The sequence below is a fragment of the Cladophialophora immunda genome (genome assembly GCF_000835495.1).
Source record: "Cladophialophora immunda strain CBS 83496 unplaced genomic scaffold supercont1.7, whole genome shotgun sequence".
Lineage (NCBI taxonomy): Eukaryota > Fungi > Ascomycota > Eurotiomycetes > Chaetothyriales > Herpotrichiellaceae > Cladophialophora > Cladophialophora immunda.
Genome location: NW_015622547.1, coordinates 1,398,630 through 1,426,415, shown reverse-complemented (window position 1 = coordinate 1,426,415; position 27,786 = coordinate 1,398,630). Strand labels below are relative to the sequence as shown.

General features: G+C 53.7%; 10 protein-coding genes across 10 annotated transcripts; 7 read left to right on the top strand and 3 right to left on the bottom strand.

Annotated features, from left to right (window-relative positions):
- Positions 1 to 6,429: 6,429 nt before the first annotated feature.
- On the bottom strand, positions 6,430 to 7,381 carry PV07_11275 (uncharacterized protein; the record flags this gene model as incomplete). The annotated part of the gene is made up of 2 exons (XM_016398697.1): positions 6,430 to 7,308; positions 7,373 to 7,381. The coding sequence occupies 2 exons, from the start codon at positions 7,379 to 7,381 to the stop codon at positions 6,430 to 6,432; spliced, it is 888 nt and encodes a 295-aa protein (XP_016243259.1).
- Positions 7,382 to 8,319: 938 nt separating this feature from the next.
- PV07_11274 (uncharacterized protein) lies at positions 8,320 to 8,997 on the top strand (the record flags this gene model as incomplete). Its single annotated transcript, XM_016398696.1, has 1 exon — positions 8,320 to 8,997. One exon carries the CDS (start codon positions 8,320 to 8,322, stop codon positions 8,995 to 8,997), a length of 678 nt encoding a protein of 225 aa, XP_016243258.1.
- Positions 8,998 to 9,142: 145 nt separating this feature from the next.
- Positions 9,143 to 11,197, bottom strand: PV07_11273 (dihydroxy-acid dehydratase; the record flags this gene model as incomplete). The annotated part of the gene is made up of 3 exons (XM_016398695.1): positions 9,143 to 10,364; positions 10,415 to 10,569; positions 10,625 to 11,197. 3 exons carry the CDS (start codon positions 11,195 to 11,197, stop codon positions 9,143 to 9,145), a joined length of 1,950 nt encoding a protein of 649 aa, XP_016243257.1.
- A 954-nt stretch (positions 11,198 to 12,151) lies between these two features.
- On the bottom strand, positions 12,152 to 12,754 carry PV07_11272 (uncharacterized protein; the record flags this gene model as incomplete). The annotated part of the gene is made up of 1 exon (XM_016398694.1): positions 12,152 to 12,754. The coding sequence occupies one exon, from the start codon at positions 12,752 to 12,754 to the stop codon at positions 12,152 to 12,154; it is 603 nt and encodes a 200-aa protein (XP_016243256.1).
- An 853-nt stretch (positions 12,755 to 13,607) lies between these two features.
- On the top strand, positions 13,608 to 15,105 carry PV07_11271 (uncharacterized protein). The gene is made up of 2 exons (XM_016398693.1): positions 13,608 to 14,143; positions 14,196 to 15,105. Exons 1-2 carry the CDS (start codon positions 14,047 to 14,049, stop codon positions 14,729 to 14,731), a joined length of 633 nt encoding a protein of 210 aa, XP_016243255.1. The 5' UTR covers positions 13,608 to 14,046; the 3' UTR covers positions 14,732 to 15,105.
- PV07_11270 (uncharacterized protein) lies at positions 15,086 to 17,961 on the top strand. Its single transcript, XM_016398692.1, has one exon. It carries the CDS (start codon positions 15,218 to 15,220, stop codon positions 17,753 to 17,755), a length of 2,538 nt encoding a protein of 845 aa, XP_016243254.1. The 5' UTR covers positions 15,086 to 15,217; the 3' UTR covers positions 17,756 to 17,961.
- A 2,521-nt stretch (positions 17,962 to 20,482) lies between these two features.
- On the top strand, positions 20,483 to 21,322 carry PV07_11269 (uncharacterized protein; the record flags this gene model as incomplete). The annotated part of the gene is made up of 1 exon (XM_016398691.1): positions 20,483 to 21,322. The coding sequence occupies one exon, from the start codon at positions 20,483 to 20,485 to the stop codon at positions 21,320 to 21,322; it is 840 nt and encodes a 279-aa protein (XP_016243253.1).
- Positions 21,323 to 22,603: 1,281 nt separating this feature from the next.
- Positions 22,604 to 24,201, top strand: PV07_11268 (uncharacterized protein). Its single transcript, XM_016398690.1, has 2 exons — positions 22,604 to 23,575; positions 23,640 to 24,201. Exons 1-2 carry the CDS (start codon positions 22,957 to 22,959, stop codon positions 23,930 to 23,932), a joined length of 912 nt encoding a protein of 303 aa, XP_016243252.1. The 5' UTR covers positions 22,604 to 22,956; the 3' UTR covers positions 23,933 to 24,201.
- Positions 24,202 to 25,564: 1,363 nt separating this feature from the next.
- Positions 25,565 to 26,275, top strand: PV07_11267 (uncharacterized protein; the record flags this gene model as incomplete). The annotated part of the gene is made up of 1 exon (XM_016398689.1): positions 25,565 to 26,275. The coding sequence occupies one exon, from the start codon at positions 25,565 to 25,567 to the stop codon at positions 26,273 to 26,275; it is 711 nt and encodes a 236-aa protein (XP_016243251.1).
- A 482-nt stretch (positions 26,276 to 26,757) lies between these two features.
- Positions 26,758 to 27,667, top strand: PV07_11266 (uncharacterized protein; the record flags this gene model as incomplete). Its single annotated transcript, XM_016398688.1, has 2 exons — positions 26,758 to 26,781; positions 26,843 to 27,667. 2 exons carry the CDS (start codon positions 26,758 to 26,760, stop codon positions 27,665 to 27,667), a joined length of 849 nt encoding a protein of 282 aa, XP_016243250.1.
- Positions 27,668 to 27,786: the final 119 nt, after the last annotated feature.

Here is a 27,786-nt window from a genome sequence, read left to right as displayed (position 1 = left end):
CATTGCGTTCTTGAGCCAAGGCAACACTCTCCAGGCGGGGAGCGTCATCCTGACCGGAACGTGTTCAGGGGTCGGCTTCGCCATGAAACCACCCCGGTATTTGAAGACCGGAGATACAATAGAGATTTCGTTCGGGCCGATTGGGACCTTGGTCCATGGCATCAAATATGAGTGAAAAGGGAAACATGGGAGATACATTGAGGACATAAGCACGAGCGTTCAGGAAGCAAGACTAAAACATCCATCATACGAACCGTTGCAGGAAGATCAAGTCTGAGAAGTTTCTTTTTGTCTGACCTTACCTGTGGCCATATGTGCAAGACCTAAGGTGCAAATCTCTGTTAATAGCTCTTCGAGTGGACCTCTATCAAAAGTTAAAAGCAGTAGGAAGGGGCTCGGATATCTATTAGCCATACTTATGCAATGACCCTCTGACTCTTTAGTAACGAAATTCTCCTGATATTTGCATGAAAGAAACATTCTTCAACTGGTGTCAACTTGATTTTGACCGCTTCACCGGGTCAATTTGCTACTAGACCTCTAAGAACCGTCTACTCACAACCTTATGAGCCATCCGTTTTCACACCAGCCTCTCCTATATGTCCTCAATACAACACAACAGCTAGTAAGCATCGTGTGGTTTCCGACCCAAGCCACTTCAAATCCTCCCTTTTCTGTTTTCATCTTCTCGCCCAAGTCTCGGCAGGATGGATCTTTCCACCGCAAAGAGCAATTTAAATTCAGTGCTTCTTCTGTCTCCCCCAGATCTGGAGAGCCACGAGCGGAAGCATGGCGAAAGCGACTGTGACGCCCGTGACGACACCCGCAGACCCTCTCAGACCAACAGATTCGACCATGACAGGGTACCAGAAGGGGCTTGCCTGTTTCCTGCGAGTCAGCCACGATTCTCGACGGTGGTAAGATCCAATGAGGTGGACATACAAAACCCCAGACGAGTTTAGTGAAATTGATCACTACCCCTAACGAGGCGGATTCATGTCGCGGCAGACTATCAGAACAGTCTGTCGTCGATGTCAGCGGTGTCCAGATCGAAAGTTGGAAGACTGCTCTTACACGTAACGAGGACAGTGGCGACGATTTGGACCCCGAAAGCGGCAATGCCAACTCCAATGTCAGGCTTGATGTTCCAGTGGCCTGAAGCATTCGCGATCTCAACGAAGAATACGATAATGCCAATAATGATCAGTTGGATACCCAAGTGAGAGATCCAGAGTCTGTCTTCAGGGACATTCCGCTTAGTTCGCCTGATCTGTCGGTTGCGTAACCAGTCACTGAATGGACCTCCAAGCTGTTCACCAAGCAGCGATCTGTCACAGAGGGAGTATCAGCCTAAGCACGAATTTGAGCAATGGAGTCTTTCTCACCCGGCAAGCAATGCGAAGTAGTTCAATCCTGCTTGTTGGGGGTCTAGATTGAACAGTGGCTCATACAAGGTGGACATCTCCACGAGAAGCAAGGTCAGGACGAAGTTGTGAGCCACAGAATATGCGATGTTGACCACCAGGATATTCCAATGCCTCAAAAGCCAGAGCGGCTCGATGAAATCAAACATTCGAAGAGGAGCTGGGTCGATTCGTCTTGCGAATCTCAACCACCAATTCCGCCGCGGGGCTGAGGACCGGTTTTCATCTTCATTATGTTCTCGGCCGTTGATGTCAGGGCGGTATAGCGTCTCTGGGCTTAAGAGGTAATAGAGGACAAAAAGCACAAACTCCAGCTGTTGTCGCGGCAGCAGGTCAGTTGTGGACTCCCTTTATGACGAACAAGGCTCGGGATATGTCAGACTTACAATCGCGAATACTCGGTAAACCCATCTCCAGCCCTGGGATTTGATGAGAAATCCCATCAGCGCCGGACCTACTGAGGCGCTACAAGAACAGTCAGCAACAGAAAAATCATCCCGGTACCATAATTGGCGCTTCACTTACCCTGAATTTGCAAAGAGCACCCAAATTCCCTGTGAGCAACACAGATTTCAGTAACGGCGCAAAGTCAACTAGGGAGATCAACGAGCTTCTGATTGACCTACCATTTTTTGAGCTCGTTGTTTTGCGAAGAACATCTCCACCACGACACCCTGAGGCACTGTGATGCCGGGTGAAATGAAGAAGCCAACCAGAACGCGGTAGACCAAATGAGACGCATAGCTGCCGCTCTGGGCACAGGCTATGTTGAACATGGACGAACCAAGGGCGGACACCATGAAGATTGGTAGACGGCCCCATCGGTTGACAATTGGTATCCAGAACAAGGGGGCAATGGCGAGAGCGATCAACTAGCCAGTCAATTTGTCAGAAACAGGGCGTCTCGGCACTCATAAGAAACAATATCAACGCTTCCACAGTACAAGAGGACAACAAAGATGCTTACCTGGCTAGTGGCAATGTAGGTGGAGGTAGAAACGCTGACGTTGTATAGTTCGGCCCATTCAACGCAGGCAGTCACAACCGAACCGGCATTGGAGGTACAAAACAGGCCATGGAAAGCCATGAGGATGAGATGGACGTGTTTCTATCCACTCGGTCAACAGGTTGAAAGCTTCTCTGATGGGAATGACATACCCTCCAGGAGGGAAGATTCAAAGGGTCGTTGGGGTCCGCCGAGGGGAGCGGATCTAGCTCGCATGTCCCATGTCGTTCGATAAGATACTCCTCGTGGACCACTGTTTTCGGAGCCTTGTGGACTACCTCGGGGTCAACCTTGAACTCGGTGCTGATGCGCTGTGCATCGTCGGTTGAAAGAGCCATCGTGAGCCCGCTTGAGGGGAACGGATGAAAATGGGAAAATGAATTTGTTGGAATGTTGCAGCAGGAAAACCAGGATAGATCTATGGCAAACGATGGCAGACCACTCTCAACATATACGAAATCAAATCAGCAAAACCATTCACCAGCAGCTCGCTCATTCTAAAACGCCAACTTGCTAGTCCGAATGTTCGTGGGGGATGTTTGAGCCTCGCGGGGCCCCGGAACGAGCTAGAGGGCTTCACACGCCAGACTAACAAACCGGCCTAGACTTTCCAAGTTAGCCGTTGATACCCAGATTTGAGAGTGGCCGACATTAGCCGTCTAAATTTCAGTGAGAGCAGAATATAGCTTCTCGGCCGCCGTCGACTCGCACGTTAGACCATCCGCGGAAGCTGGATGTCAAAGCAGAACTGGAGGAGCGATGACCATATTTTGCCCTCGATAACCGGCCTCAGACGAAGTCGATATTTGTTGCAGACCCCTGACCTCCGCGGGCCTTCGGAGCATTGGGCTCCTCGTTCCAGCATTCTTCCTCCGGTTGCCCTTCAGAACGATGACACGTCTTCGCGATAGACAATCATCCCCATCTCGATTCTCAGAGTTACAAGACGAGACAGAAAAGTCGAGAATGGATGCAAGGGAATCCAAATTCAGCTGAGGAGAAGAGGATATCGACCAGAGACCACCTTGGAACCATGGCCATCAAGTATCCCAATGTCGTCACGAATGTCCTGGGCCAACTCCCTGGGTCCCTTCCGTCAGGAAATGTTCCAGGAGATGTCAATGCTCCGGCCGTGGCGGCGGCGTGTTTACAGTACTTGGGCGGGCTCAGGGCCGAGCACTTGACACCAGATGCTCTGTGGCGCGATATGCTTGCCCTGACAGGCAGTTTGAGAACCATCTTCTCTGCCCAGGCCATCGAGGCAGCTTGGGAAACCACAGCCACCTACATGAAACCGCGCCATTTTGCTCTTGTCGAAGACTCTGCCCGTGTTGTCCAGCTGGGTTCGGAGACGTCCTGGGTCGAGGCACGTTTCACCTTTGACACTGACGGCAAACCGGCGACATCATGCTCAGGCTTCATCTCTCTGGTGCACGATAAGCGGTGTGGCTGGAGAATCTGGGTCTTGCGAACAATCCTCGAGCAACTTACCGGTCATGGAAACGTCGACAAGGCGCCTCAGAATGGGGTTGGTGGTGTCGACGGTATCAACTGTGTCAGCAACGGCCATCAACTCTCAACGGAACGCAACGACTTCGACTGCCTCATTGTAGGTGGGGGCCAGTCCGGACTTTCCACCGCTGGCCGCCTCCAGGCTCTCGGGGTAAAGTATCTGGTTGTTGAAAAGCACCAGAGCGTGGGGGATAGCTGGATGACTCGATACGACGCGGTGAAGCGTAAGTCTTGGAAGGATTGCTGGGGCTTCTTCTACAAGACAAAATCTGACATATATGGTATTTTAGTCCATAACACGAAACACTACCGTATGGGATTCTTCCAGCCCTATTCGAAGATATTTACTCACTCCTCACTACAGTCCACCTTCCGTTCGAGCGGACATTCGATGAGACTTACCCATTATACCTCACCAAATTCGATCTTGCGAGAGGGTACCGGCAGTGGGCTTCGAAATACGGCATTGTGAGTGGCCTACAATACATTCCCTATTCCGGCAAATTCGACACCCACTGATATTGCTAAACGAAATTGCGTGCAGAACATTTGGCTCTCTACAAAGATGGGTTCTGGCTCGTGGGACGCCGCACAGAACAGATGGAAAATTAAACTGGTCAGAAATGGCACGGAAGAAGTCGAGATAACAGCGAGCCACATCATCTTCGCGGTTGGCGCAGGAGGTCAGGTGCCGTCCATGCCACGCTACCCCGGACTGGTACGTGATCTCGTTGTCGCTCTCTAGTGGTGTAATATGTGGTATCCTTTGAGGCATCGAAATGACTCTTCCATTGCAGGAAAATTACAGGGGACACGTTATCCATTCGTCGGACTACACGTCGGCTGCTGCTTGGACAGGCAAGCGAGGAATAGTCGTGGGGACGGCCAACACAGGTGAGAGTATCCCAGTCGCACTTGTCACGCAGATATACGGAGCTAACCATGGCAACAAGCCCATGATATGGCCGAAGACATGCTTGCCCATGGCCTCTCCGTCACTATGATCCAACGAAGTCGAACTTGTAAGTCCAACTGCATCTCCAAAAGGCCTTCGCCCTCAATCTCCTTTCCCACAAACTATCACTGACGCAAGTACCATCCAAAGTTGTCTTCCCTGCGGAATATTTCAAATTCATCCAAGACCGTAAGTATCCCGGGTTGGAGGGAAGCCGCACTGCCGGATATATATCTCAAGGACGGAAGCTAACCGGATTGTCCCAAGGACTCTACAACGAGACCTTTGATATCGACCTGGCGGACCGGATGCAATTCTCCAATCCACTGGCGGTCGCTCGTCAGATGGCCCAGAGGACGCTGCACCCGCTGGCCGCGGCGGAGCCCGAACGCTTCGACGCGCTGGAACGGGCCGGGTTCAAAGTCGAGCGCTTTGGCGACATGCACCACCACCTGAACGAGAGGCAGGGAGGTCACTACGTGGACGTGGGAGCCTCTGCCAAAATCGCCAGTGGCCTAGTAAGTCTCTCTCTCTGTCACTCTCATGTGCCGTGATTCTGTGCCATTCACTCATGTTCACAAAAACAACACAGATCAAGGTCAAGTCCGACGCGCTGCCGACCTGTTACACGGAGGACGGTCTCCGGTTCAGCGACGGGACCGAGATCCAAGCCGACCTGATCGTCTACGCGACCGGCTTCGTCGGCAACATCCGCCAGACCGTGTACGAGACGCTGGGCGACGAGATCGCCGACCAAGTCGAGGACTTCTGGGGCTTGAACAACGAAGGCGAGCTTCTGGGCGCCTTTAAGCCCTCTGGCCGTGAGTTACTTTCTTCGGTCGTTTGTTTCAGGAAAGTGCCAAGTTTTCTTCTGACACTCCAACGCTTTTAGACCCTCGACTATGGTATATCGGCGGCGGGTGTGGACACTCCAGACACTATTCGCGATTCGTTGCTCTTCAGGTCAAAGCTTCCATCCTTGGGACGCCGTTGCCCATCTACAAAGACGTTCTGGCTGATCATACCGTGGGAGAATACGTGTCGGCCTGAGGGCCCAGCGTCGAACCAACACGGCCACGGCCGCTCGGGAGATTTCAGTCTGAAGAACTTGGGGTACACGGGACTTGCGGCTTTGTTAAAAGTGGCAGGGTTGACGGTTGTTAGAATACATAAAAATACCAAATTCCCAGTGCCATCACACGTACCTGTGGAACATCTGCTTTACGGAGGCAGAGGAATGCTTTCCGCCGACGATGTTGACCGTACTCTGGGACTTGACAATGTTGTAGACAGCTCTCGCCATAGTCTCGCCCCCCCGTCGTACCAATGGTCTAGCTTAGTTAAATACGTCGGCATTAGTCCTTGCTGGATGCGAATCAACGTTGTTGTCACCTTTGTATTACCGGCTTCTCCTATGATGCTTAGATATATGTAACCAGCCACCTTCGATCGAGGTGCGGCGACAACAAGACGACACTCTTAGAGACTCTGGCATTCAAAACCGACCACCTCTGCTGATCTACATCAAAATGTCAATTCTCATATGGCAAGCCAGCCTCTAGACGTGCGGCGCCGTACACGCCGGCCAGCTCTGCGCCGTCGCCTTGATGTTGTAGGACAGCCTCGACGTAATGCTGGGCCACCTCCACCGTGCGAAGCCGCACACCAGCCTCGTGGGCGAGGCGCTGGGCGTACCCGGCGTCCTTTCTGGCCAGGAGGGCTGGGCCCTGAGGCTTTTCGCTCCGGTGGTAGCTGCCACTGAGCATGAGCTGTGAGTACGACGCGCAAGGCCCCGGAAACAGCGTTTGGACGAATTGGTGGAACTGCTCGGGTCCAAGGCCGGCCCTTTCGGCCAGCACGTACCCTTCCGCCAACGCCGTCACGATGTTGAGGGCGAACATGTTGCCGATGATCTTGAGCAAGGGGCCCTGTGCGGCGCCGCCTCGACCGGACACGTCGATCACGTCTCGGGCAATCACCCCTTTGCATAGGGGCGTGATCTTGTCCACGGCTTCTATGTCGTCGCTCGCGAGGACGGCGATGATCTGGCCGGCGTCGGCCATTTTGGCACTGCCAAACACTGGGCACGCGACAAAGCTTCCCCCAGCAGCGGCAACGGCCTCGGCCTCTTGCGTACTTGTGTCCGGGTGCACGGTGCTACAATTGACCACCACTTTGCCCTCGACCCCGGCCTTCAAGATCTGGTCCATCACCGCACGCACAGCCTCGTCGTTGGGGACTGAGAAGAAGATGATGTCCGCCTTGGAGGTCGCTTCGCCAATTGATCGTGCCACGATTGTGCGCTGCGACCCTAATCTTTCATGAATCTCTCGTGTCGTCTCCTCCAGAATGTCGTATATCACGAGCGGGTGTGATAGATTGGCTTTTTCCGCGACGTTCTTGCACATCCCCTGAAACCATGATGAAGTGTTATCAGTGCCGGTCCATCGTGTCACACAGGAGCATTCTGCTCACCGAGCCCATGTTTCCCAAGCCAATCCAGGCTACAATTGTCGACGCCATCTCATCCGCCCAGCAAGATATTGAGGACGCTGGATCTTGCTAAGCCCGACATAAAGCAGGTACAAATATGATCAGTCAGCTGCGTTGGTGGCACATACCACATTTCTTTGCACCAGACTAGCCGTCTTCTTGCATCGCGTCCAAGGAAGACGCATAGCAATAACGGAGCCTTGGAGCGATCCCGGAGCAGTCAACCCAAACCCAGACTTCGAGCTATTCTCTGCTTAGCGAGCTCTCTGCGTCCGCGGAGCTCCTCGGAGGCAAGCGCAACGAATTCATTGGGAATCCCCAGCTACCCCAAGGTCCGTCTCCGCGAAGTTCTCATCAAGTCAGGCTAATGAGAGCCCATCTTCCTTGGGCTTAGGGTGATCAGTGGATAGTTTGGCGCTCTGGCGATGAAGGAACTTGCTTTGATTCCGGAGCTGTTTCCTCGTCTGCCATGTAATTTACAGTCTATCAAAGTTGGTTCACCTTCAGATGGCTTACGGAGCAAGACTGAAAACCCCCATGAGCCGTTGCTTTCCGTCTCTGTGCGTCGCGATGGCGCTTCCTCCCATGAGATCACCGATTATGGCAACCTAATCAAGCTTGTGGCCTTCGATATCAAGTTGCTTGTAAGGCCCATGTCCGCAAAAACCGTGACTTTAACCCGCAGCTGGAGGAACAAAACCCAAGTCATACAAGGACAGGTGACCACTTGCACGGAGGAACCAAATCTCAAAGATAGACAGTCGACATGACAGTCGACAATCGCCTCGAGCACCGGCTTGCGCTGATCACCGGCGCTTCTGGGGGGTTAGCCAGGCCTCATCCCTGTTTCTCATCCAAAACAGTTGACTGAAGATTATAATGTTCACAGGATCGGTTCGAGCTGCGCGCGTGCTCTCTGGGCCCGCGGAATGGCCCTCGCTCTGACATTCTCGACGGGGAAAGCGCAACTGGATGATTTGATTCGGGAGTTGCAGTTGCAGCACCTTCGAGGAGGAGGAGCAAGGCTGATCTCTGCGCACCAAGCCAACCTGGAGGCTGTGGACGACATCGACCGGCTCTTTTCGGAGATCCGGCAGGCCCACGGCAAGCGGCCAGACGTCCTCGTCGCCAATGCAGGATACGCAAAAGTGATACCCAACATTGCCGACATCCCGCTCGAGGAATTCGACAGGGCCATGGCCGTCAACTTGCGAGCGACATTCCTCCTCGTCAAATTGGCTCTGCCGGCGATGGTGGAGCAAGGTTGGGGTCGGATCGTTTTTGTCTCGAGCATCGCCGCCGAAGGAGGCGGGATCAACGGCTGTCACTACGCCGCGTCCAAGGCCGGCATGAATGGGATGATGAGGAATCTCGCGACCAAGCTTGGCAGACACGGTATCACTGTCAACAGCCTTGCTCCCGCCATGATCGGAGCGACCGGGCTCATCCCAGATGAAAGCATATTGAAAGGCACACCTGGCGACGTCGTGAATATTCCCGTGGGGAGGTTGGGCACACCGCAGGAATGTGCCAACGTGATCGAGATGATTTGTACAACTGGCTACCTGACGGGACAAAACATTCTGCTCACTGGTGGCCTCAAATAGAAGCGGAGTGAGCAGTCCTTCAGGGGATATGTTGGTGCTTTCAGAGGTGCAAAACGTTCCCTTATGATAGTGATTGAGGGCTCCAAATCTCGCACATCTTAATTCTCCTGGGCAACTGTGACAAACCTGGTCGCCACTGCCGTGCCTAATGGTTATGTCGAGGCACAGCAAAGTGATCCGCTATCCTCTGATAATTGACGGCATTCTTTAGGGCCATGCCATCACTCAACTGGCCTACCTCACGCCGAAAGATGTCTTGCCAAGGAGTCTGGCTTGGTGCTGTCAATTCCTCCATCTTGCCTGCGACTGTGGCTCTTCTGCTCCGAATCTCTTCATCAGACAGCAGCAGGTCAACCCGCCGGGACTCAAGGTCGATGCGGATTGTGTCACCGGTGCGAAGGATGGCGAGATTCCCTCCTGCAGCTGCCTCCGGGGAGGCGTGCAAGATTGACGGAGAACCCGAAGTCCCTGATTGCCTCCCATCGCCAATGCACGGTAGGGACCGCACCCCGGCTTTCAATAGCCGTCCTGGAGCATGCATATTTACCACCTCCGGCGCACCAGGATAGCCAATCGGGCCGGCTCCGCGCATGACCAGCACTGTCCGATCGTCCATGGGGACATTATCGTCTAAGTGCTCGTTGTAATCCTCGGGCCCATCGAATACCCGTGCTTTACATTCGAACGCAGCAAACTTTCCAGGCTGTGAGGCATTCCAGAGAAATTTGGCCTCGAATTCCTCCGAGATGACCGAAGTCTTCATAATTGCCGAGTCGAACAGCGTTCCTTTCAGGTGGAGAAAGCCGGCATTCTTCTTCAACGGCTCGCCGTACGGTCGAATGGTCTTCCGGTCCCAGGAGAATTTGCCTTTCACAATATCTCCAATGGTCCGACCAGTACAACTCAGTGCTTTTGCGTGGAGTTTTCCCGCGGCCAATAGTTCGGCCATAACGGCAGGGAGTCCCCCAGCGTGGTGATATTCCTCACACAGCATCTCGCCCGCTGGTTGAACATTGACGAGAAGAGGAATACGGTAGCCCAAGCGGTCCCAGTCATCCAGATCGAGAGTTATACCCATATGGCGGGCAATAGCGATCAGATGGATAGGGCAATTGGAACTCCCGCCTATTGCGCTATTGACAACGATTGCGTTTTCAAATGCCTCGCGCGTCATGATATCACTGGGTCTGCGGTTTGAATGGACCATTTCGACAATTTGCTGGCCCGTCTTGTACGCACATTGGAGTCTCTCCCGGTAGACCGCTGGGATGGCCGCTGACCCTGGCAACGCCATTCCTAATGCTTCGGCCAGCGCGTTCATAGAAGAAGCCGTGCCCATTGTGTTGCAATGTCCAGCAGATGGAGTCCTGGCGAGTTCATCAGCGAGGATTCTCGCCTATTGAGATGATAGGCGCACCCTGAAGTCACCATGTCGAAGAATTCCGTATCATCGATTGTGCCTTCGGCTTTCAGCTCTCTCGCCCGCCATAGAATCGTTCCAGTTCCGATGAGATCCCTATTCCTCCTCCCGTTAAGCATTGGCCCGACATTCAGGCAGATGGCAGGAATATTCTAGCAAAGGCATAGGTTAGAGTTGGATGTTTTGCTAAAGGCTTGAGGAACCCACAACGGTTGCAGCAGCCATTAAACAGGCAGGCGTGGTTTTGTCACAACCAGTCAACAAGACAACACCGTCCAACGGGTAGGAATGGAGGATTTCCACGAGCACAAGATACGCTAGATTCCTGTCTAGCGTTGCTGTAGGTCTTCTCGAGCTTTCTTGGATAGGGTGGGTCGAAAACTCGAGTGGAATCGCTCCAGCCGCGATGATCCCTTCACGCATCCTTTTAGCGGTCTGGACATGATATCGATTGCAAGGCGACAAGTCAGATCCCGATTGCGCGATTCCAATAACAGGTTTCTTGGACATCAGCTCCTCGGTAGTCAACCCGAAATTCAAATACCGGTCTGCATAAAGAGTGCTAAGGGCTGGCTCTCTATCGTTGGAGAACCAGTTTTCGGACCGCAATGTTCGAGAGGAGGAAGTACTCCCAGCATACGCAAGATCCGAGAGTTTCCGTGCCAATTCTTCGTTTCGTTGTTTCAGTGATTTGATTTCTGTCCGGAAATCTTCAATATCCGGAGTATCATTTTGTTCCCTGCAGGGCTGATTGCACCCCTTCCCGCACGACTCCGTCATTTCCTCAGTCCTAGACAAGCCTGACAGTAACAAGGGTCAGCGTGCTCAGATAAGCACATATGCTCTGTTTCCGCGGCCATGGTCTTATAACGTAGCTTTAAACCTCGAAGAAAGCCTGCCCCTTTAGCAGGACACAGCCGGTGGGAAGCTGCTATCGGATGCGAGGGAAGATCGCCCGAATTCCCCGCGTTGTATCGCGGCCCCGAGTCCACGGGCCCCGGACCTGAGCTTGATATGCGCACCGAGGAGGTAAGGGGTAAGTCCGACAACGTCGTCAAGTCCCGCTTCACGATCCTTTGTCCATCTCGAACTAAACCGTGCCCTGGAGGTCAGTTTTGTCCTGCGCTCGATGCCGAAAGGCTGCTCTGGAACAAGATCCGCCCTGTTCCAGAAGCATGGACCAGACTGAGGGAGAAAAGCGCTAGAATGTACTCCGTACACAGACTACCCTTTCCGCCGTCATGCCCCGGAAAGCTTCTTGACGACCTTTATGGCATCACCTCAGCCCAGAGAGTCGGAGTAGAAGACTAGCGACGTCGTCGAGGGAAACGCGTATAATGGAAGAGGAGTAGAATTGGGTGAGGAGAGTCGGAAGGGCATTTTTATAGGCTAACGAGTGGGCGGTAGACGATGACCACCGAGATCGTAGCGGTCGTGCTATCGGGTATGGGTATATTGCGATCCTAAGTTAGGATGAGTGTTCTATAGGCCCACCGAGCGCATAGCCGCCGGAAGCTGTAGGGGGTGTAGTAGGAGAATGAGCAGGAGGGAGTCTAGATGAGGGTGAAGGTGACAAAGGGGTGAGGGTCACGGTGAACTGGTTGTAGCTTTTCCGTTTCGTTTCCCAGCAAGAAGTCTTGTTGTCCGGATGGCTTGCAGGTGAGAGGCTGCTTCTTCATTGATGTTGGTTTGTGGAAGCGGCGGAGAATTTACTTGACTCACGGTCGACCCATTTCATGTCTCTGGTGGGAAGATGAAATCTTTAACAAACGTAGAACCGGCGTATTCCGGATTCAGCATGACGCAATTAAGGAAATAGGCCAGCCCTTCTCGCCGTTTCTCCAGGAATTTGGGCCGGAACTTGTATATGGCACTCTTCGGGGGAAGAGGCGGCAGCGACGACCTGGTTGACTGAGGGTAGGCTTTGACCAACTTGGCTCGCAGCTCATCGAACTCGGAATATCGCTTTCGGATTGTCATAGGGCCTCCATCGAGGGTCTGGACATTGATATTATACACCACATAGGCGCCTACTCCTATCGGGTTCCCTTGGACGATGACATATTCGTCGATGGAGATTGATTTAGCCCAGAGCGCCGCTCTGCTAGGTTCTCGGGACAAGGTATGGTCCTCAAGAGCGATGGGAGGCGGTCGGGTGGCGGACAGTTCATCAAACGACGGCTCTCTGCTTGGTTGCCAGTACGGCGGCGGGGTAGGCGAGGGTCGAGGCCGATCGCCAGACCGTTCAGCGCCGTCCACCACGGGTGCAGCTACGGAGTCTCGTTTCGGTTGATCGGAACCCAATGCAGTGATTGGGACGGAACGCGAGGTCTCCATGCATGTGCGCACTTGGACACCGGAAGGGTAAATGTTAGCGTCGCGAGGTGCGGTCGACGGAGCATTGAGGTGAAGCTGGGATGTTTGAAGCAGCGGGTGCAACCCAGATAGAGATAGCCCCGCCTCCAGAGAGGATTGTGAGATGCAAGTAAGGTGACGAGCTCAGCAGATGTTTCAGAAGGGAGAAAAAAAAGAGGATTAAAAAAAGGTTGCAAAAGCCCCGAAAAACCCGCAGCTAGCACGATGGCACCAATGCAGGTGTCTGGATTGAGCAAAGTGGCCTGTGTAGCGCCATTCTTTGATGTTGACGGCTAGCCATGTTTAGGCAGAGAGGAACGGGGTGGGAGAGTGGAATGACCAGATCAACACGCAGCTCACTGTCGATCTCTTCATTTTGGTCGAAATTGATTGATATAATAAACACTGGTAACTCGAGGGAACAAGCAGCAGATGGATGAACACCTGACTGAATCTAGCCACCGCCGGGGGGGGAGGGGGCGCACCCGTAAACGCCTCTGGAACCGCAGGCAAAGGACACCAAGGGCAATAAATAAGGGTGTGGAGATATCTTACCTACACAGTACAAGTCACAGTGGCTGCTTCCGTGCCTGGGCACTCTGGGCGTCCTGGTGTCGCTGCTTGTAGGGTCCTTGGGGCGCCATTGGCCCTGGAACTGCGCGCCGTGGAGCCCCCGGGAATTCGGGATCCATCTACTATTGGGCATCATGCACCTTTGACCTCAACAAGGGTTCATCAGCTCCGCACAACACCACGGACTTCTGGCGACGCCTGAGACAAGTCAACCTCCTTCTGCACCCAGTTGCACCCATCTGTGCCACAGTCATGCACGCGAGACTTTTTTGTTGCTGGGGCACATGTCAAAGAGAAGGGCAATGAGGATGGGCTAGAATCTCTTAGCTCTGGAGAAGCTGGAGACTGGCTCAGTGGCGGGAACAGCGAAGAGAGATCCTGCCCCCCCAACCCGAGCAGGTGGCTTCAACACCATCCCAAACTGGTCATGGTGATGGTTGGATAGCGGCATACCACTCTCGCCAGAACCCTTGCCTCCTCCGCCCTTTTTATGCCCTTGTCTTCTGCTGCTGCTTGCTCTCTTCACTTCTCCTTCAGCAACAAACTTCTATTCCTCTCGTTCTTCGAAGAAAACAGCAATATCTTTCCGTTACATTCGTTTGTCCATTCGGTCTTTTCCACATCGTTCAGCAACTAATAACGAGCAATCCCGCATTGACACAGAATCCTCGCCACAGACCCAAAAAACAGCTCTGTTCATCATGCAACACCTTCTCATCACCGCTTCGCTAGCACTCCTGGCCCGGCTGGCCATTACGCAGACCATTGACCCCAATTCAGTGCCTCTGTCAACGAGACGTGAGTTGTGTTCCCGTCACCAACCCAATTGTCGCTAACGATCCGTGAACAGAGTCGTGGTGTGACTCGCAGATTGCTGAATGTCCTCTCATCTGTCTGCAAACGGCTGGCAATTCTGCTGCCACCGACGCCAACACCTGTGACCCTGTTGGCCTCACCTATTCGTGCATATGCTCTAATGGGCTCTCCCCCAACGCCTCCGAATACTCTCAAACCCTCCCCTACTATATCTGCACGGAGTACAACACCCAATGTCAGCAGGCTTGCGGCACTGACAATAGCTGTGCAGCTGCCTGTGTACAAGATCACCCATGTGGTGCACTCAACCCAACAAGGGTAAACACAAGCACAATTACCACAATGCCGGCTACCTCAACAGTCGTGGGGTCGGCCGCTTCCACAGCCTCTGACGGCGTCATCTACACTGGTTTTGGCGGTGGTTCAGCTGCTACGACAACTGCTGCTTCGGGCGGAAGCAGTGGCTCTGGAAGCTCTGCTGCATCAAGACTGGTGATCGACATTGGACAGATCTATGGCCTTGGTGTCGTCGCAGCGGGCATCTTCGTCGGATTCAGCTGCATGCTCTGAAGCATCTTTCAAGGAAAGAGGCTTTACGCTAGTGAAGGTTGGGAACCGATCTGCTTGGATACTCGGACCCAGGCCGATTCAGTTGGAGTTTTGGTCGAAAAGTTAGTTGTTGAAGCATTTTTGGCAGAGGCGCTGGCATGGATGCTCTTGGATGGCACTGACGGCATTTAGTGCCACCATCCTGGGGAAGCAGAACAATTTAGGAAAAGCGAGGAAAAGCGAGGACAGCGTTGGCGTACCTCGAACAGCATAATATTAATCATGATTGAAGACTGCGTCCCATCCTCTGTATGATCTAGATTGTGTCCAGTGTTGCCCGGTCAACCACGCAAATACCCGAAGTTTTGCCGCCACCCCCGATGTCCTCTTTGGAGCTTCAATCCACAACTGCGGCGCGTCTTCACGGCGAAATAAAGTCCTTCGAACAATAGTGTCATCGACCATGAGCACACCCAACAATATCAATATCTAACGATAGTGCTCTCTATGGCTGCCTATACCTCGCCCTCTCCGGCGATCCTAGCCTCGTCTCTCAACAATTCTCGTCGACCGCACCGAACCGCAGCGCGACCCTTAACAACCCGTGCTCACCCAATACCGACTACAGCGCCCGGTAGTAACCAACAGTTCGATCAAAGCATGACTGGAGATAGCTCAGACGATGAAGATCTTGCGCCGATCAAATTAAGTGCCGAAGCGCAAGCTATATTGGGCGAAGACAATGAACAGTTGGGACATGAGAAGGAAAACGTGGAACCAGGACCACACAGCGCGAAGCCGACCAGCACGGGGTACTCGCGGAGAAGAAGCAGAGGAACACCACTGGAAATACTCAGATCTTCAAGTCCACCTCAACAAAGAGACGGTAGTCCTGCCCCGCGGGTCGTTCGAGTCACCTCGGTCCCTCGCCCCATGCAGCCCGGTATCTTAGGGAGAGACGGATCATTTATGTACAAAATCCACGACAAGTCGACAGCAGGCGCTCAAACTGCACGTCAAGACTCACAGACGCCGGCACCCAGAGTTCGGCGTATCCGCATCAGCGATGCTAGGCGGCTGTCGAGATCTCCACCTTCAGGTGAAGAGGGAAGGGAGGAACCAGCCGAACAACCGCCTGAGACTTCAAAAAGGTCAACCAGCCCAAAATCCAGTATAATACGAAGCAGCCTCGACGAGCAGAATGCGGCTGCACCATCGACAATCAGTCGATCTCGAAAAGCCGATGAAAATGGTGCTCAGAGTACCATGCGAGTCCGACGAATTGGAGGTGCGTTGCTCAACAAACCCGTAAGGAGAGGCATGATGCGTCGCCCCAGCGAAGACGAAGATGTTCACATGGAGCATCAAGACCTGCCGCGCCCCGATACTCCTGAGATGGAAATGGGTCGGCGGGCCAAAGAGCCCGAACTACAAGATTTGCCAGACGACCTGCTTGCACTAAGAGGCAGCCCTGAACAGATCAGACCAGCTAAGCATTCGCCTCTGAATACATCTCCCAAACAAATGGATGGGGTCCTGTCGCGAATTCCTTCGCCGCCACGACCAGGATCTGCTCTCCAGGCCGACCCTACGCCCGCTGTGCGGGATTCTCAGCCTTCATCCAAATCGTCAAGCTCTCAAAGAAGACCCGTCTTCAAGATTCCACCTTTGCCAGCCCTTTCCTCATCAGAAAACCAGGAAAATGAGCCCCCGCCAACTTTTCGAAGGAGTAAACCATCGGCTGCAATCTTGGACATTCAAGAAGACGGTGCTCCATTGGACCAGAAGCCGGTTGAGCCTTCCTCAGGACACGCTTCGCCGTCTCGTCAGCCACTGGCTCCACGGTCTAATAACACGCCTCATCGACCGGCTCCCGCCCCACCGCCGAAAATGTCGATTCTTGATGCGGCGACGTCAAACGCGGGCTCTCGCAACAAGAGATCCGTTCACTACGTCTTGAATGGAAAAACCTATCGGCGGCTGGATTGCATAGGTCGGGGCGGATCATCAAGGGTTTTCCGAATCATGGCGGAGAATTACAAGATCTTCGCCCTCAAACGAGTCAATCTCGAGGAAGCCGACATGGCGGCAATTGTAGGCTACAAGGGAGAGATTGACCTATTGAAGAAGCTCGAAAACGTGGATCGCGTTATCAGATTATACGACTACGAGATTAACGAGGAAAAAGGAGTGCTCAGTGTCATGATGGAGCTAGGAGAGACCGACTTCAACAAAATGCTGAACGAGCAGCTCAAGGTAGAGAATGCCAAACTGGACATCACTTTCACCAGGCACTATTGGAAAGAAATGCTGGAATGCGTCCAGGCAGTGCATGATCACGACATTGTTCATTCAGACCTCAAGCCCGCCAATTTCCTCCTCGTCAAGGGTCAACTCAAACTCATCGATTTTGGCATTGCCAACGCCATTCAAGAAAACACAGTCAATGTGCATCGGGAAAACCAAATCGGCACGCCCAATTACATGTCTCCGGAATCTTTGGTCTGTCACACACCAGCTACAGGATCGCAGCAACCTCCTGGTACGAAACTGCTCAAACTCGGCAAGCCCAGTGACGTTTGGAGCCTGGGATGTATCCTTTATCAAATGACCTATGGACAGCCCCCGTTCGCCCACATCCAGAAGCAATTCGAGCGCATCATGTCCATCCCCAACCCGAAGGTCGAGATTTCTTTCCCGACCACAGGCATCGGCGGGTCCGTGGTTCCCTTCGGGCTCATCAAGACCTTGAAACGTTGCCTCACACGAGAACAATCCCTGAGACCCACGATCAAAGAGCTCTTGTCCGAAACGGATCCTTTCCTGAACCCTGTCGCTATTTCGCCGGAGATGCTGGGCCGAGTCATCGGAAATGTGGTGGGATATTGTCGACGAAGGGAGGAGGCGTTGAAAGCGAAGGGGGAAATTGTGTGTAAAGAGGGTGAGGAGGTCAGTTGTCTGCCGAGTGACCAGGAGATGGTGGGCTGGCCTGGGGCGTTTTATGAGAAGTTGAGGCAGGCGAATTTGGAGGGCACGGCATGGTAGTAGTTTTGGATTGAATGATAATGCAGAAGAAGGAGCACGGGGAGCGAGGGCAACAAAAGAGGCAGCGTTGGATATTCGGCCGCTATGTCCATGGCCCAACACGGGTTTGAGGAACTCGTGTAATTCCACTGGTTATACCTTTCTTTGGGCGGCCTTCTTGAAGTCAGCGCAACTTTGGACTAAATAGTCTTTATGGTTCTCAAAAGCTCCATCCTTGCTTTGCACCTTCTCTTTCATTTCTCGCTGTGTTCGTCCTGCCCTGGTCGTGCTGTGAAGAGGTAGATAGACCTAGAAACTTGAAGGAGAAGCGGACGACCCCGACGATGATGTGGACCACGATGCCTGCCGTCCTCGTCAATTGGTGATGGGAGAATAATATAATCATATGATGCTGGCAACTACCTATATGTACGACTGTACCGATGCATACGTGGTGGATCCATAAACCATACACTTCTCCGCGACAGGCTGTGCGGCACGAAGGACTCGGCATTGGACTTTGGAGCGGGTGTGTGTGATCATTGACAGGTACGAACGGACAATAGAATGGTACTTGACATTGATATAGGGGTATTTTCATAAATGAGGAACTCAGCAAATCATTCAATCAGTCACCCAAACAATAGCTTCACCACGACATTCACGAGATGACATGGTCTAACCGCAATACAACATGACAGGACATGAATCACCCGGGGCGGTACAATGTTTGCAGCGGACACCGAAGCGTCGCTTGCGGGGAGTACCGTGCACACTGCAATCCACCAGCCTCGAAGTCCCCTCTCTTCAAAACTTCCCTCTTTCAATCCACATCAAGCCGTGATGTGGACTATCCACAAAAGAGTTTCCAGAAAGGACGAAGGATGTGCTGCGGCAAAGCAACTCAAGCGTCGGGGATCTCGATCTGGCTGCTCCGCCGGGCCAGCATGACGGAGGCGCCGTGGTCGAAGCTCCATTTCCGCCGCCTGGCGTTGGCAAGCCGGTAATTGCGCTGCGTGACGCCCATGACTTCGAGGATCGCGCTCGCCACGTGGCCCGCAAACACCTCGTCGTTGATGTGCAGGTCGTGTTTCTCCACCTCGATCTGGGTGGCCTCGAGGCCCTCCTGGATCGCGTCGAAGAGGGCCTTGTCGGCTTCCTCGTCGAAGAAGGGCTTGTCGGCCGCGTCCAGCATGCTGATTCCCTTCTCCGGGATCAGGACGCGGATGGAGCCCGGGCTGGTGGCGTGGGTGGACAGTTTGTTGGCGATGAACTCGCCGATCTTCTGGTTCTCTTCGGCAGTCGTCCTCATCAGCGTGACGGCCGGGTTGTGCACGAACAGCTTGCGGTCCTTGTATTTCTCCGGCACGGTGTCCTTGGGGCCGAAGTTCACCATGTCGCACGCCCCGACCGACACGATCATGGGGACGCCCTTCTTCGCGGCAATCTCGAGGCGGTCGGGCCCGGCGGTCAGGACGCCGCCGAAGAGTTCGTCGGGGATTTCTGTAGTCGTCAGATCGATCACGGCGTCGATCTGGCCTTCCGCAATGAGGCGTTCCATGGCGCGCCCACCCGAGCCGGTGGCGTGGAAGACGTAGATCTCGTAGTCCGAGGCGTCATGGGGTGCCGAGGTGAGGATGCGGCGCACCGCATCGACGCACGGCGTGGTGTTGCCAAACATTGTGATGGCGATACGCTTGCCTTTGGCGGAAACGGCAGAGGCGTCGACGAGGGATTTGGCGTACGAGACCGTCATGGCCGATATGGCGGCCGCCGCATTGGACAAGATACGTTTCAGGATCGAGTTAACCCCTGCAATATCAACAACGCTGTACATCATGGTAATGTCTGTCTCCTCGACGTAGTGCTTGATGTCGCCGCTGGCCATGGTCGACACCATCAGCTTGGGGAACCCGACAGGGCAGGCATGGCGCATGAAGGCCGTTGCAAGCGAGGAGCCACTGCTGCCGCCTGCAGAGACAATGCCTTGGACGACTGACTTGGAGATCAGGTCTTTGACGATGGGTGTGCATATTTCGATGGCCTTGTCGATGTACTCGCCGCGAGAGAGCTCTTTCAAGGTCGAGCTGTGTTCTTCGAGAGGAGAAATGACTTCGCCCGACGGGAGGCTGTCCAGCGGCGCTCTCACCTTGGCTGGTATGCTGTGACTTACATCGAGGATCTTGGTGTTGCACGTCCCCTCGCCCAGGATTTGCTCTCTAAGGTAGAGGATTTCATCGAGTTTGGTATCAGGCGTGCCGACGATGAGCACCGTAGGTTTGACCATGATGAAGTATAGTGAAGCAGCTCAGGGTATCGTGTTTCGCAGGCGCAGGAGAGGTTGAGCGGAGGAGCAGTTATCCACCAAGGGACATGATAAGAGCCTTGGACCGAAGAAGCTTCCGCGAAAGCTGCGAGGTTGTTTTTGACACAGAGGCTGTCGCTTGTAGAACCATGACATTCTGTCGCTCATCCAATACTTGGTCGTCCTGCGTTTTCCCCTCCTCGTGGGCTTCGGATACCATCACCACCTCCGACATCATTCGCTTAAAATCCCCCGCCCTGCGCCCCTCTCCACCACCTCCGCATGATTGAGATGGATGGACACTAACCACGGCTATGACGATGACGTGTACGTGTACGAGGACGAAATCGCTCAGAGGTATGCTGGAACGAAGAAGGCACTTTTCACGCAAATCAAGAGCGCAAGTTGACTGATTCTGTCTAGATCATCCATAACCCTTAACGATGGCGCCCCCGTCCTCACGAGCCGAAGTGCTCTCCCACCTCAGAAACCAGATCAAGAATGGCAAGCCGATAGTTGGAGCAGGGGCAGGTATCGGGTTATCGGCCAAGTTCATCGAGGCTGGCGGCGGCGATCTGATCATCATATACAACTCGGGTCGCTTTCGAATGGCTGGGAGAGGCTCGCTCGCAGGCCTCATGCCCTACGGAGACGCCAATGCCGTCGTCGTCGACATGGCAAGGGAGGTCCTTCCCGTGGTCAACAAGACTGGAGTCCTCGCTGGTGTCTGTGCCTCGGATCCATTCCGCATCATCCCCTCATTCCTGCAAGAACTGAAAAGCATGGGATTCTGCGGTGTCCAGAACTTCCCCACTGTCGGTCTCATCGATGGCACCTTTCGAGCAAATCTCGAGGAAACCGGCATGGGGTTTGACAAGGAAGTCGCCATGATCGCGGAAGCCCACAAACTTGATCTCCTGACCACGCCATATGCCTTCAATGTCGATGAAGCTGAACGGATGACCAAGGCCGGCGCAGACGTGTTGGTGTGCCACATGGGTTTGACCACTTCTGGAAGTATAGGGGCAAAGACTGGAAAGACCTTGGACGAATGTGTCAAGTTGATCCAGGAGATGAGAGACGCCGCGACCAAGATCAACCACGACATCATCATCCTCTGTCATGGCGGACCCATAGCTGAGCCCAAGGATGCAGATTATGTGCTCAGTCGTGTCAAGGGTATTCACGGCTTCTATGGTGCAAGTAGCATGGAGAGACTACCCGTGGAAGTCGCCATTACGAACACTACCAAGGAATTCAAGGGTTTGCAGATCAGCCAGTGATACGAAAGGGGGCGTGCACCTCGTTCAGTACCTGGCCTGATGTCGCCACATTGTCTAGCCGTCACATGGTTCCTTCTGATTCACGGTAACCATCCTTTACCATTGTACACTTCAAGTACACTGAATTTCGGCAATTGCTCTGAGATACTTTTGCCCCGTCAACACACAGGCAAATGCTGTAATCCACTGGATGCTGTCGTTGCCAAAACTCGCAAGAAATCCAGTTGTGAGGCAAAGGGTTTCCTCTCCCATGCAGTAGAGTCCCGGAACCCAGTTGCTGTCACTCAAGCTTCTCAACGACCTGAGTCCTGTGCCTTTTGGAAAGGTGCAGCGGTGAGTTATGGCTCCAGTCAGCCTTGCGCTAAGCCTTACAGGGCTGGGGCTTGAGGAGGAGAAGAAGGGGCAAGCATACCCCTTTCCTCTTACCCAACACCAATGCGCACTGTCAAGTTTGCCATTAGTTACTGAAAGAGGCTTCTCTTGAGAGTTATAGTCCAGATGCGGCAGGCAGCTTTGGGACCATATTGTGATATCTCTGTATGCACAATTTCAATTATATAATAGCCTCGAGCCCCCCTGAAGCTAGCAAAGCAGTCGGGTTTTCAGACCAGCTCAATTGGTACAAGTACATACCCACTCCAACAAGCGAACATGGCCCATGGCAGGCAGTATATTATTCGGCAAATTGGACAAGGCGTCTACAAGTACAGTACCTCGCACTTGTACCCGATAGCCCTGGCAGAGATGGTGAGAGCGGAATCCGCTTCTCGTGTGATTCCATGTCTGATTCGAGATACAGATCTTTCTCCCCAACCTGAGGCTTAGGGCGCGTTCAGGTTCGCCCTCTTCTATCCAGTCTCCCTTGCCTCCGATGGCGAGAATCGTCTGGGTCAGTATGACTCGACTCTGTATCATTATTATTATTATTCAGGCCAGTCGTCTAAGTAGACAAATTCCGCCCCCATCTGCCAAGCCCTGCGCCAAGAAACCTTCCCCCTTGCAATTCTCCCAGACCGTCTTCATTTCCCCTTCTTGCCCTTACTTGGTGCTATGGATTGTGACACCGGCCTCTGCGCCTATACAAGAGACCGGCAGTGATCGTCCCTTCAAATCTTAATGCCGGATTTTCGTTGGCCCGTGACAGGGTACGGGTACGATACTCGGAGTCTGCCCTACGGGACCCTGCAGCGCTGAATGTGCTTCGGATTTGGGTTTCCTTTGCCCAGCCAGACGAGCCGCTTCATCTGAATTACTTGTTCTGGATGTAAAGAAAGCACTGCCATTCTTCCAATAGCGAATCGCCTTGCACGTGGAATGCTCTGCTGCGTGCCAAGCAGAGCCATCGGGCTGAACTTTGAGCAGCTTCAGCGGTAGGGACATGGACCAGGGTGGTCCCCTTCATGCGAAAGGGACGTATCCGTATTCGAGCTTCCTAGTTGAGAAATGGCACTGCATCCAGACTCACCAGCTATATTTCATTAAGCGGCGACCGCCCTCCCTGCCCTAATGAATATTTCTGATTCAGTGCTTTTTCTCTTTCAACGAAAGCTTTGAGTGCTTTCTCGTCGCTCGTTACATTCTAGTCGCTCATTCACGTCACTCTTTTTTTGGTCTTTTGCTGCGAAACCGCCAATATGCTTTTCACTCGAACTCTCTTCTTCTCTTCGCTCGTACTCCTGGCCACTGCCCAAGGGGATGCTATCTTCAAAGGTCTACCTGGTCAAGGTCGGACCAGGACGCCGACATCCACCAGCAGGCTCATGTCGCGGCGAGATCTCGACAAGCGCTGCGTAGGGACATGTGAGGAATGCTTCGGAGCTGGCTATACACTCTGCCCGGGAAGCGACATTTACTGCTACTTGCCTGGAGACGAGTACTATGGGCTGGATTCTTGCTCCTCCGATGGCTCCGACGGCTCTGATAGCGGGCTGCTCACGACTTCTACTGCTTCTGCGCCGGCATCGACTTCAACCAGTACCAGCGGCATCGACGACATCTGTTACCAGGCGGGGGCGACTTGTGTGTCGTGCTTTGGTGCCGGCTACCTCGACTGCCCAGACGGATACCACTGCTACAACCCATCGGATCCGTTGTATGATACCTGCCCCGACGATGGCTCAAGTTCCGGCGGCAGCGACAACGGCACCACCACCACATCCAGCTGCGCTGATCTCTATGGTGATGGAAATATTCCTTGCGGGTCGGATTCATGCTATAACCCGGACGCTGGCGAATCTTGCTGCGCCGGAGGATGTAAGTTGCAGCCCTTATGATTGTCTGGCTTTTATGGCACCAGCTAACGATTGGGGCCTATCAGACTACTGTGAAGCAGGATATACTTGCTCCAGTACCGTTGGAAAATGCAGTTACGGCAGTGGCGGCTCCTCAGGCGGCTCCTCTTATGACACCACGACATCCGACTATACCTACGCGACGCCTACCGACGGCTTGGTCTACAGCACTCCAAGCTCTTTTGCGACCACGACTAGCACTGACTCTTCGTCTGTACAAACCGGTGTCAGTCAGCTCTCTGACTCAAGCGATGCTAGCGCCCTCGTGGCTGCCAAGGGCTTGCTGATCGCAGCTGGTGTTGGTGCATTGGTGCTGTAGAACAGTGAATGACCTCTTGGGTGGAGAAGAAATTATGGATACAAATCAACGGCCTTGGGAAGTTTGTGATTGAATGAATCAGTTGTGTTTCTCCAGGATGCCGGACTAGTAGATTAAATCCATTTCTGAGAATAATGGAATACAATCTGGCTGCCGTCAAATGTCTCCGTGCTGTGAAAAATACTTGGAATGTGTCTGGACAAATTCAAGGTCCTTCTCTTCGCAGCCTCGCACTAAAGTAGACATCGGACTATCTATTTTCCGACGAGGCGGCGCTATCTGCGCTGCGTCGCTCGCCGATACATTGATTTTCCCACCTCTATCACTGACATGGTTGTCCTTCGCTTTTCAGCTTGACTTCTCTTAACTTTGCAGACCCTTTCAGTCGCGATAAGCAAAATGCCTCACGCTGCCCCCTCGCGTGTCGCACCCACCGCAACCTCTGACCTTGAAGCCGGTGCCGTCCTCAAACTAGGCGAATTCCAGAACGAAGTCACGCTCAACCTCTCTGAAGCGCGCATTATCCTGCAAAAGACTCTCGCCACCCGAGCGGCCCGAGGAGGAGGCTACGAGGAGACAGAAGTCACCGCAAAGACACGCGACTACTTGGAGATTTTCGCAGTCTTTAAAGACCTGGCCGAGGCACAGCAGGTGGAAGGGATTATCAACTCATACGGTGAAAACTTGGAGCGGTTTGAAAAGTCTCAGCTGGGCAGCCTAGTGCCCACTTGCTCGGATGAAGCAAAGGCACTGATTCCAAGCTTGGAGAAGAAGGTTGAGGATGGCGTCGTCACCGAGGAGGAGTTGGAGGGCATCTGTCGGGAGTTGCAGCGGTTGAAGAGGCAGGCTCAGCTTTGATTCTACCAAACGTCCATGGGATTGCACGATCTTCTGGGTGGTACGCGGCAGCTTAACCCAATTTGCAAGGGCCACCTCACATGATTCCTGCATCGCCGCAGTCGCCTGTTACAGAGTTGTACGAATGACGACGAAAGCACAGCCAAGGTGCAAACGACAATGCCGAATTCTCAATACTTCACGCAAATCCAAATTCTCTAAGAGATGCTGACGGAAGCATGAAGAAAATGTTGGCAGGGTTATGCCATGATTACGCACCAGGTCATGCGATATGTCGCCGGTCGCTCTAACAAGGTTGCCCCGAACGGTGACTTGTTTCACCACCTCCACAGAGTGCATGGGGATTTTGGAAGGATGTGCTATTCTCGACACAGAGATTGTCTCTGAGCTATTCCCAGCACCGCAAATATCACAGTCGGACAATCTGTGGAGGCGTTCAACGTGCCCAAACGCTCCGGGTTACCAAGCTTAGATGATGCGTTTGGACAGGAAACGGATGAACGCTCTTTCGAGTGCAGCCATGATGAATGAGGCACCTTCAATGACAAGGAAGCATTTACAAACCAGTATCCCAATATTTCTACAAACCATTCTCTCCAGCTTCCTGGATGTGTCGTTCTACATAAGCCACCAACTTCTCCTTCCCTCCACCCAGCAACCCCAATTGTCTCTCAGCGTTGTCGTCGGATTTTGTCCATAAGAAATATTTATCCCGCCACGACATAAGTAGCTGCGAACTTGGTCTCCTTCGGACATATTACGTCGAGCTGCATCATGGATCCCCAAGGCCCCATCAAACCTCGGGTTCTGGGGAGTTCCTATCGATCATCCGAAGATTGGCGATCAGAAACAGAGCCTATTTCTGCGTCTGCAAGCAGCTTCCTGTCCTCTGCAATGACCGAAGCAATCGAGACACCATCGACGCCGCCATGGTCACTGAAGACGAAGAGATCGCAGTCCTCGATTTCTACCTGCAGTTCTGGCACTTCCTGGAAGTCGCTCTCGACGATCCACCCCGGCTGGAATGAACCTCCCAGGCCGTTCTGCTTGAGTGACTCTTCACCCACCAGACTGGCAGGCCTTGATCCACCTTCGCATCCTCAATCACTCGATATAGAAAGGACCGGGCGGTGCTTGAGTGGTTCAGTCTCTTCCGCCTCGTGGCAGTCGTTGTCGAGCATGCGCCCATCCTGGGATGAGCCCTACAGACCGCCTCATATCCTTGCGGTTCCTGGCCAGGAGTATCGCTCGGCATGTACAAGGCAGGCGACGCAACCGGTGCTGGAATGGAAGCCACTGATTCCTCCAAGACCGGTGACGCAGTTGACATGCGATGACTCTTGGCTATGCTGGGACCATGGCTCAATGCGTGAACATCTGGCTATCTTTGCCCCCAAATGGATCGACTCGTGTCCTGTTTTCTTTAGGTCAAGAGGACAGGCTCATCTGTCTTTGCATTTTGATTCACGAGATGAGAAGAAATGAGAATTTTCAAGGCCGTCCTGAGTTTCTCCGTCACTGGACCCGAGACTTACGATGACCGAGACACCATTTTATTCCAATACGATTGTTTCCGTCCTGCTTTTTGCTGGCTGTCGTTTGTTTGCGTGTTTCCTCTTCGTTTGGCGCTTTTGTCACAGCGTGCTCTTTTCGAAGGTCACTTCCAGGTGCGACCTCTCGTTTTCGGACTATGTCACTACGATCTCTCACCCCATGAGTCGACATTTTCGATTTGCCGTCACGGCAGAGCATCCGGTGATATGGCTGTGCAGTTGCTTAAACTGCTTCTGACTGCGTCCAGGATGATTCCTCGACTTACCAACCGAGAGAACTGGACGAAGCATACTCGAAACCAGAGGATCAAGCCATTTGAAGTCGAGCGCCAACCAAGGGGAAGATAATATCCAAACTACTGACAAGCAAGGTCTAGGTAGTCGCTGTATTGAACCTGTTGACGAGTTTTCACGATGCGCAACCCAATCAGCTCACGCGTGAGTCTCATGTTCTACCACCATCTTTCGTTGCCAAACTAACCATTTCATGACCGGAAAGCAAACCACCTACACGAGAACCACAGTGCGTCGCCCGGACGGTCGGCGGCACATCCGCGAGGAGGAAGAAACCGTGGTGCGCACGCGAGGGCGAGGGCGAGGACGAGGACTTCGTCCGCGATCACCTTCACCTTCACCTTCACCACCGCCGTCCCTCGCGCCGCGGCTCCTGCATCGGAGCCCGTCTCCCCGGCCGATTCTGAAGGGGACGAGATTCCCGCATCCATTCTACGAGGAACACCCTCGCCGGCGGAGGAGTTATGAACGGCGTCGTTCCGCGATAGGACGTCTGCGGTCGCGGCCACGGCCGCGGTCGACGGTCCGCTTCATGCCAGACGAGGCGGTTGCGCGTGGCCGAGTTCGGTCCTTTTCACCGTCACCACCACCGCGTCGAGGCCTGTTCGGCGAGACGCCCGGGTTCCGTCGTGGGTACTCGCCACCGCCTGTGCGATTACCCGGCGTGGCTAGCAGCAGAGGTAGAAGCCGAAGCCGAAGTCGTATCGATCACAGTCGAAGCCTTGGCCGTGGCCGCGGCCATGGTCGTCGGGCCCGCTCAAGCTCAAAGTCGAGGGATGCCAGCGTGGGATTCATGCACGGTGCGCTTGTCGCAGCAGCCGCAGGCACCGCGCTCGCGATCCGCGAGGCGAGGAGGAATCTGGATGAAGCCCAGGCTCGGGCAAGAGACCGCGAGAGGCTGGGCGGGCGTGGAGGGAGACGGTGGGGGCGCAGCAGGCGCAGGAGCAGGAGCAGAAGTAGCAGCAGCGACGACGACGACGACGGCAGGGTGGAAGAGCAGTTCATGATGAGAGGGGCTCTGGGCTATTAGTGGGCCCTGATGCATTGGCCTGGGCCCTGGTCAATGATCTCTGCTTGCTCTACACAGTCGATGGGCTTCTAGGGTTCTTGTCCCAAGAGGGTGTGGATGGAAAAGGGGGGGGGGGGGGT

Excerpts from the sequence above, each read along its gene's own strand:
- PV07_11271 (XM_016398693.1), top strand. The coding sequence starts at position 14,047 with ATGCAACACCTTCTCATCACCGCTTCGCTAGCACTCCTGGCCCGGCTG. Across the intron at positions 14,144-14,195 it reads AGTGCCTCTGTCAACGAGAC|AGTCGTGGTGTGACTCGCAG; the intron begins GTGAGTTGTGTT and ends ATCCGTGAACAG.
- PV07_11270 (XM_016398692.1), top strand. The coding sequence starts at position 15,218 with ATGGCTGCCTATACCTCGCCCTCTCCGGCGATCCTAGCCTCGTCTCTC.
- PV07_11268 (XM_016398690.1), top strand. The coding sequence starts at position 22,957 with ATGCTTTTCACTCGAACTCTCTTCTTCTCTTCGCTCGTACTCCTGGCC. Across the intron at positions 23,576-23,639 it reads ATCTTGCTGCGCCGGAGGAT|ACTACTGTGAAGCAGGATAT; the intron begins GTAAGTTGCAGC and ends GGGGCCTATCAG.